This window comes from Acanthaster planci, linkage group LG13 (assembly GCF_054643075.1).
Source record: "Acanthaster planci isolate LZ-2023a linkage group LG13, COTS_SCS, whole genome shotgun sequence".
NCBI lineage: Eukaryota > Metazoa > Echinodermata > Asteroidea > Valvatida > Acanthasteridae > Acanthaster > Acanthaster planci.
In genome coordinates, this window is record NC_141789.1 from 4,664,467 (window position 1) to 4,673,606 (window position 9,140).

The 9,140-nt window shown below is 40.5% G+C and overlaps 1 protein-coding gene across 1 annotated transcript; it reads left to right on the forward strand.

Annotated features, from left to right (window-relative positions):
• The first annotated feature begins 1,251 nt into the window (after nt 1-1,251).
• On the forward strand, nt 1,252-8,333 carry ccnj (cyclin J). The gene is made up of 5 exons (XM_022238766.2): nt 1,252-1,418; nt 2,637-2,936; nt 4,021-4,323; nt 4,446-4,605; nt 5,475-8,333. Coding segments are annotated over exons 1-5 (897 nt in total). The 5' UTR covers nt 1,252-1,417; the 3' UTR covers nt 5,608-8,333.
• The last annotated feature ends 807 nt before the right edge of the window (nt 8,334-9,140 follow it).

Genomic DNA, 9,140 nt, shown 5'->3' on the forward strand with positions numbered 1-9,140 from the left:
ACTTCCACGGCAGGAGCATACAAAACCAAACATTTGGCCTGTATACTTCAGGAAAGCCATAAAAGGTCATGAAAAATGTCAAATTTTTGCTCCCCTTCAAAGAAAAAAGCTTGCTCCTCAAAATTTTGAGACTCACTTCTTTTTGTGTACGCAGAATTTGAACTCAAGAAAAATTTGGGCTCTCACACAGGCATCCTGAGTCATACGTTTTTAGGGGCGGGGCAAACTTTAGAGGTGCAAAAAATGGAGATTTGTTGAACTTCGTGGTCTTTGTGAAGGGCAAGGCTAAGTTGTTTGGGATTTATAATTGCTACGGGAAGGCAGATGAAATTCCCCAAATCATCCTGCTGTCATTGTATATTTTTGAAATCCGTTTTTTTTGGGGGGGGGAGGTGGGGAGGGGTATTGCTGCACCCTTTACCCGCCTCAAAAATCTCAGTAGCCACTGGTGTTAAAGGTCACTGTACTATGAGTAGGTAATGCATATTAAGGTCAATGATTCATCATCAAAATTTCAAATATCTAAATACACTTAAACAATAAGGTTGAAACATTGTTCACTACTTCCAAAAGTTACCGATTTTCGGATGCTTGTCCTAATGGCATCTGGGTGGAGGTATGTTGCTTTCGATGAGACGAAATGAATTCTGCCATGGAGCATCTAGGAATCCATCATGATTCCACATTGACGCCACGAGGAAACCGCGTTCCGAGGTCACTGGAGGTGTAACGTTACAAGCACTTCTCAACTTGGTCATTCTCTTTTGCTTGATCTTGTTACCAGGTTATGGATACAACACGTGAGTTGAAACATTGGACGTTACGGAGACCAACAACGCCATGGAGAATTATTTTGTCCCCAGAACTTGGTCCCGACCAGGGGCGGATCCAGGATTCAAAAGAAGACGCGTGAAGTTGAACTAAAAAAAAATCAGGGTTGCGGCCGAAAAATTAGGGAGGTTGGGTTCTTCCCCCTCCCTCTTTTGCTTCTCTTTTTATTTATTTTATCATTTTTTTGTTAAAAAAAGGGGGGGCCGTGCGCCCCTCGCCCCTGGATCCGCCCCTGCTGGCTTTCCTTAACCAAAGAAATTGTCCCCTTGACACGATTGAGGGTCAAGCCTCTCCCATAACGCCCACGTACGTGTGCTGCAATCTGGGCCCTGGGAACCGGCGCGAATACCAAATTATGGAATGATGCACGTGACTGGAAAAAACAGCTCTGTAGAGAGGGCGCGCTGTCCAGAGCAAGAGAGACGTTGGTTATGTCTGTGGTCTCACGTCACTCTTTTTTTGTAGCAGGCGCATGTGCTAGACATCCCCGGGCCCCACATCACAAGCCGCGGGTCATCGTACACCCATTGTGGTGAGCCGTACAGAGCAAGAGAGACTCAGCTGTGAGAGCGTTACTTGTCAGTTAAGTCAGTTCTCATTTGTTTATTTCTTGTGCTTTTCCGGTAAATAAAGAGAGAATTTCTTAGTATTTAAAGGTGACCACGCCCATATTTTTGTTAACTCAGTCGGAAGATTTGAGGGAAAAGGTGGCAGAGTTGTGGTGTGTGAAGTTAGGCCTTAGCCTCAAGCTGAAGGGCCCACCTCCCACCCTCAGTCCATAGTTAACAGTACAAACTGCAAGAGGTTGACAAGTTTTCCCCTGTGTAAATGCATTTCATATGGTTTGAAAGGGGGTACTTTCCGGCTGTGCTACTTGGTAGGCATTTTATCTGCTTCTTATTTTCTAGAAATTGCTGAATGAACATTTTTCAAATATTTCTGTTAGGTGCGATCGGTCATTTTTTGCAATCGCTCAATCTTTACTTGACATCTCAATGTTATTGCGCAGTTTGCCTCAAAATCTGCTATCAGCCAATCGCTGTTTTCAAATTTGCGGATGTGGAAGATTGTTTATAAAAGGGAAGTAAAGATGGAGGGTAAGAGTAGCACCTTCCTAATTTCCCCTCAAAGTGGTTTATTAGCCATCAGAAAGTAGTAAGATGTCCCAAATAGCCAACTTTCAGTCTCATAGTGTTTATGAACAGGGTGTGAAGTGATGTCAAGTGTACGGAATTCAGAAAGATGTACAGTTTGTGCCCCCTGTACACACCTATATGAGACTTGTCAGAAAGTGTTTTCTAAGTAAATACTTCCGAAGTTTCTGAGCTAAATTTTACTTTTTAGGATGTCTGATGGCTGTTTTAACATTTAAGGGAAGTGTTAGTGTTGTCCATATATGCAGCTCTTTCCCATTCTAAGTTGAAATTTAATTCATATAAATTAATTCATTTTTTCTTTTTTCATCATGGAATACACCATCAATTCATATGTGTTGTCCTATTTTGTCAATGACACAAACTGACTGTATTCTTTTACCAATTTTTAAAGGAAAAGAAGGGCAGTCATTTTTAGAAACAAATCCATTTCCTCCCCTCCCCCTTTGATCTGAGACCTAGATATACCTGCCCACTGGAACACGTTGAATGGTACATGTATGCTGTCACACTTTACCAACAATAGAGTTCAGAGTTAATAGGGATCATCTCCATCATTAATTGGGACCAGCGCTCTAGTATGTGAAACATGATCACAAGGTTTACTGCATAAAAATCTTGAAACCAGGAAACTGTTCGCTTTGTCCTCAGTGGAAGACTGTATCATGGCCCAGGATGCCCAGTGGTGGCTCAACTCTGACCTCACAGGCGACATCTACTCCAGCATGAAGAGCCAGGAGGAGAAGCTGGTGCCGTTTGTGGGTCAGTCGCCCCAGCTCCACCTGCGCCGGTACCTGGTGGACTGGATGGCTATCCTGTGCGAGAAGTATGAGATTGACCGGCATGTGCTGCACCTGGCTGTCTACATGCTGGATCGGTTCATGGACCGCTACGCCATTGTCCAGGAGTCTCAGCTTCACCTGCTGGCATTCACATGCCTGCAGATTTCAAGCAAGTGGAGCAGTCATTGTTACAGGGATGGGGAAAGGGGTTCTAGTGAGAGGTGACGCAATTCAGTGGCGGGGAAAAATTGACAAGGGGAGGGAAGCTGGAGATTGTTTAATACATCACAGCAGTACCTCTTCCTCCATTTTCCACTGTTCTATTCCCCTCCTTCCTGGCCTGAAGATTAGTAGATGCACCATCTTGGCAATGTGGGAGTCCAATGTGGGTTTGGGGGAATGAAAAACATGCTCCTGAATTCTAAATGCTGATTCCAAAATTCTGTCCCAATCAAAAAAAAAAAAAATCCCATCACACAGTGCAGATTATTTCGCAAAGCGTTGTGGAACCTACCAGCACTCAGAAACTGGCAAAACTTCCCTTGTCTGGATGTCATCTCAAAACATTAATGGAAATCTCCATAAATAATTAGTTTTTGTGATAAGAAGTTGTGTGAAATGGGGAAATCCCCTGCCCTCTTATCCTTCCTCCCAGATGACCGACCTCACTTGGTCTAAATCCTGCGAATCCTGAAAAACATACGGATATTGAAAGATGCTGCATGGGAGGCCTGGGGATAAGTGACCACAGTGTTAGCTTGACATATACTGACTATCAGTAAAGTTAAATTATTCTGAAAGGTGGTACTTCTTAAAAAATTATCCCTCCTGTTACTCAATTGGGGGAGGTGTCAGTGGAAAAATACAAAAAGATAAAAAGAGAAAAGAAAACGAAAGAAATAAAAATTTGACCCCGTCGCATTGTTAGTTGCTTATTTTTAGCTGATAAGTACCCCTTCCCCGGAACCCCCCAATCCTGGAAAAATTTGGTCCCCCCCCAAAAAAAAAACAATCCCTGTGATGCCCATGCATGAAGAGGATTAACCTAGAAACTGGGCATTTTGATTCATTTTAATACGCATCAGCAATGACTGTGTCCTGATGTTGACCATGCCACAGTGCTGCAGTGCCACTGGATACAGCCAACTGACCAGAACATAGAAACTGGTGCGTTGTCATAGATTGTCAGTGCACAGGTATATCAGCCAGCGGAATTATACTGACCAGTTGTACTTCCGTCCATATGCCCGCAGCCAAGTTTGAGGAGCGGGAGGAGAAGGTGTCTAAGCTGAGCATCTACCACGCCCAGTCCAGCGTCACAAGCACCAACAAGGAGGACTACCTGCAGATGGAGCTGCTGTTGCTGCAGTTCTTTGACTGGAACATCACCCAGCCCAGTGCCACCCACTTCCTGGGGTATTTCCTGACAGAGGCGGCAGCGGCGGCCAGCAGCAGCAGGAATGAAGTCTGCCGCAGCTGGCAGGGCGGCTGCAATGAGTACTCCAACATCTACATGCACAAGTACACCAACTACTTTCTGGAGATCAGCTTACAAGGTATGCCTCAAATCATTGCAGGCTTTCCTTCGAATGCACTGGATGTATTCTGGCAGATTTGCTCGCAATGTATTTGTCTTTTGTTTTGGTCTTTGATGGGGATGGGGTTGGTCTTTCATCAGATCATGCCTTCTCCTTTGCCAAGCCATCGCTGGTGGCTGCCTCCTGCATAGCTGCCTCTAGGGTCTGTCTCCAGCTCTCTCCAACATGGACGGCCAGCCTGACGAGGATCACACAGTACAAGTGGGAACACATAGCGACCCACATCGAGCGCATGCTGAGGTTGGTAAAAGCTTATTCACTAAGCAGTGTCAGCGGTGTCTTCATCCTATCCATTACACCCCCCAGTAATTCCCATAACCTGTAGATTATCTACAACAGAAAATAAAGCAATATTACCTCCAAATAACCAAGGATATTCATGTGCTCTAGAAGCAAATGATTACAAAAAGACCTGTGGCCTTGCCACTACCGTAAACTGTGATCATTCCTTTCCGCGAGTGCTTCTCCTTTTCAACTTTCAACTTTCATGATAATCACATCCATTTTGTACACTAACTGAAAACTGTGCACAGACTCCAATGAAATTCTGCACTGTGGGGGAAAATTGTGCGTGAATTCTTCCATACACACTGGAAAAATGCAGTGCTTTTTATAAGGCTTTTTCAAGTCACGCTTTCTGAATTTGGGCAACTCAGTTGCGAGAAGTTTTTCTGAGACCCTGTTAACTTCATTTTTTACATATCAATAACTTATTGTCTTCTGAAGATTTTTTGATTGTTTCCTTTTAATTTTCTCTCACAAAAATGTAGAAACGCCATCATTTCAAACAAACAGATAGACTTAAACTCAAGGGGTAACTCCAGGTCTGGGAATTAACCATTTGAATTCAATCTGTTGTGTTCATTTCAGAAACTTTTGGGAAAATTCTGGTGTACTGTGAAAGTTTTTATGTTGTACAAGTTATTGGGAAAATGCTGAAAAAATGAAGGCTAGCTTTCGAGAGAAAAGGCTATAGCACAGCCAGTTTATTTGTGACCAAAAAATGGAATCAAACAGGTGTGACGCCCCCCTGTCATCATCCTACCCTACAGAGTCAACTTGTACCGAGGTGCCACACTCAAAATCCCTTTACAATCTCCATCCAACAGGACTCATGACGTAGACGAGAAGGCTGCCAAATGCCAGGCCAAGGAGAAGACGAGTTACGGCAGCCAGAAAACAATGAGCTACAACAGGGAGGCAGCAGTAAGCCACAGCGGCGACTACAGCAGGGCCATCTGACCGCTTGGACTGCTACAGGGGATAAGTTAAGTTTACAAAAGAACCAAGTCTTCCATGGTTCCAGTATATTTCTGGCCCTTCCCCAATGCTTCAAAAGAAATGTCTACCACCCTCCTTTGATATCCCAATCAATTCCTCTCCCACCACAAAAAGAAAAGAAAAGAAAAAGAGCATGATTACAAAAAAGGGGAAAAAGTGAAACAGGTGTATGCAGTTTTCTGATGATTTTTACTCTTTTCCCTTAAGAAAGATTTCTGAAAAGTATCTCGAGTGAGAGTGCAGAAATTATTTTTTAAAAAATGAAAGAATGCCATTTCAAATTTCTTATTATTTCTAAAAATACAAATATGACAATCAGGATTGAAAGCTGTGCCTTTTAAGATTTAGGAGTAGAAATTTATGCAGCTGCTTTTTTTCAAATATTTCAGTAGCATTTTCAAACATTGACATTTGATCAATTTACTTTAATAAACACGGCAAAAATGATTCAAGTGGTTGCACTAACTAGTAAATATTGTGATACCTTTGGAAAGAAAAAGGTCTTTATATTGATAAAATGATAGTGAATGGAATAACTTAAGAGCCCTTTGCCTAGTTGAAAAAAAGGAAAAATAAAACAAAGAAAAGAAAAGAAAGCATGGTTAGTTCTTGAACATTCAAATAGTTGTGGTCAAATAATACATTAATTAAGTTAGCAGTTTTGTTACGAAGAGAATATTTCTAATTGAAAATGAAATCTTGAAATTGTTATAGTGTATTTGTCTTTCCAAAAGAAGATTTAAATGAAATAATGGTCCGATTTCTGTGTTGAAATATTTGTAATATGACTAAAAAGTCACAAAGTGGCAAGTATTAATGTGCAATTCAAGATGTTGTGCACCTGAAAAGATATTTTAAACATACAGTAAAAGAAGATATATTGAAAGATTTATAAGGTAAAGACCATTGATGTTGAATTTAAAGTATAATGTACTACAGTGTGCTGGATTAGTGTTTAATTTTTGTACCTTTAAATTGAATAGTAATTTAAAAAAAGCCTTCATCTGAAGGAAAACTTAAAATGTCCATATTTACAATTATCAAGTTGACAAAATCTGTTTGTTGAGATTGAACAATCATTTTGGCCAAAGGTGAAGTTAAAAAAAAAGGTAATTGTTTATTTGCAGTTTTGTTTTCCATGTTTAAGTGCAATAAGTCTTGCCAAAGAAAGAAAATGCCAATAATTTAATCCAGTACTGAAGTGAGTCAGTGAAATTCCTGGTGCCTCCACTTGCATTTGAGACTCCATTTGGGACCTCCAAGAGAACTTTCTGTTGCCTTCTAAAATGTAGAGTCCCTCTTTTTGCATTGCCATCTGTGTATGCTTTCAAAAGGGGAAAAACATTCAGTATTACCGAGGACATTCTGACAGCATGCAGATGTAGGTGAATTCATCTAGTTCATTCCTTCTGTATTTATAAGCTGTGTTTTAGTTGGGAGCATTTGAGACTCATCTGTTTCCATCAATGGTTTAAATTTTTAGAGACATAATCAGTCCAGTGTTAAGACTGTGGAGGGCTGTAATTTGATGAAAGAAAAGTGAATCACTACTTTGAACCAGCTGTTTTGTATTCTCGGCAGGGGTGAGATTTCTCAGTTTTTCAGCTGATTTTTGCTTTTTTTGTTTGGATTTCAGCTTTTTTTCCTCACTGGCTGTGTACAAAAGTATAGGAGATTTTCACAGTTCAGCTTCTTTATGTCTTTTTGAGCTGTTTTCAGCTATTTTTATCATTGGTCAATCTCATCCCTGGTGCTGTTAAATTTTGAGGATCTCTCCCCTCAGAAACAGCCACTCCTGTTAGACTTGACTCAAGTCTGAAAAGTTCGATTACAACGTTTCCCAAAATGTGTTATGTCAAGATGCCAAACTTTAGCATTTGTTATAAGCAATGTAGTATGACAAAGGAATTACTTGTGTGCTTTTTCATAGAATTCATGAACCATACTTTCTTCATTAAAGCATTTGAATTTTGGGAACAGGATCTTTCATATTTCCGTTTAAAATCAATTGTTTTAGAGCAAGCAAACAGGTTATGATGAATTGATCTTGTGTGTATACAACTCCTTTATTGTTGATTTTTGTGTTTTTCACAAAGGCTCAGGGAAGAACCAGTTTTCAAATTCTATAGATTATGTAGAAGTTAAAACTTCTGTTTGCTTTCTTTCTGTCTTTCCTTTGTAGGTTGTTGACACGCACTTAAGCTTTGTATGTACGTGTATCTTTAAAACCAGAGAGCTATGTTTGATTGACCAGAATTGTCAAAGAAGAAAGTTCAAGCTCAAAGAAAAGATTTTGTTTTAGTATTCGAATTGAGCGAACAAGCCAGCTTTTGAAAATGATTACAGATGAGTTTGACTTGAAACTGAAATGAAAGAGTGTGAAAACTGACATTGCATACTTTCTAACTTGACAGCTTTATTTTCACTGAAGACATTGAAGTCTGTTCCAGACAAAAGAAAGAGAAAGAAGATTCATTTGTACCAAAAGTGTGTGATTTACGTTCCAGGTAGACCAAAGGTATTAAAAAAAGGGTAACTGAGCACGGCGGCCTCTTTGCAGTTCTTTTGAAGCAAATCCCATTGAGTTTTTAGTTTCCTGCTCCAAATCTACCTTCAAGTACAATAGGAGTGTGTTATAGGTTTTGTTACAATGGGGTGTCCATTTCCTGTATGACCAAGCATTCCAACTAAAGCTGCATGCCAAGCGCTGTACCAATGGTATGACTCCCCTACCAAGGTCCCACACTGCTGCATTTGCACTCCGTGAATTAGATTCAGAGGCATGGGGGAGAGTATAGTTGCCTTCGGGGGACATGTTGTCACTTCCATATGGAATAGACCTAAGACATCATGACGCAATGCCTTCTTACATGTGTGCATTGCCATGGGTACGTGATGGACCTCATCCCACCTCACTACCAATGTGATGTCATCATGTTACAGGTCCACAGAAAGTACTGACATTTAACCAGTTAACATTGGATTTTCTTACCCACAAAAACTGCCGGGGGTGGTGTTTTTCCTGCAAATTCTTCAAAATTGCGATTTATGACTCAACACAACACATTAATATGTCAACCACGGAAATGAAAAAGTCTTAAACGAGCGTGCACGTCCTCTGTGTAACAAACAAAAGGAAAATTGTGTGTTTACACGTCATCCAGCATCAAGTGGTTAAGGAAAGTAAAAGCACCTACCATTAGATGGGGGGGGGTCTTCTAATGTTAAAAAAAATCCTGTTCGCCCCACCTGGACTCAAGCGCTGGATGCAGTACTGGAGGAATTGTATATGGCAGAACAATATTTTTTACACTTAAACTGACCAATGATCATTAAAGGTTTTGGGAAAAGTTTTGGAATTTGAGATTTAGATAACAAAACGAAAAAAAAAAAGAACCGGCACACAATTCTTTTTTTTTTTGGATACTGCTTACATGTTACCACTATACCTTTAAGTCACTGTAAAAATAAAAAACCCCAGATTTTCTTTCTTT

Bases quoted from the DNA above. Each gene is read 5' to 3' on its own strand.
- ccnj (XM_022238766.2), top strand. The intron at 2,937-4,020 runs GCAAGTGGAGCA...ATATGCCCGCAG, and splicing joins CACATGCCTGCAGATTTCAA to CCAAGTTTGAGGAGCGGGAG. The intron at 4,606-5,474 runs GTTGGTAAAAGC...TCCATCCAACAG, and splicing joins CACATCGAGCGCATGCTGAG to GACTCATGACGTAGACGAGA.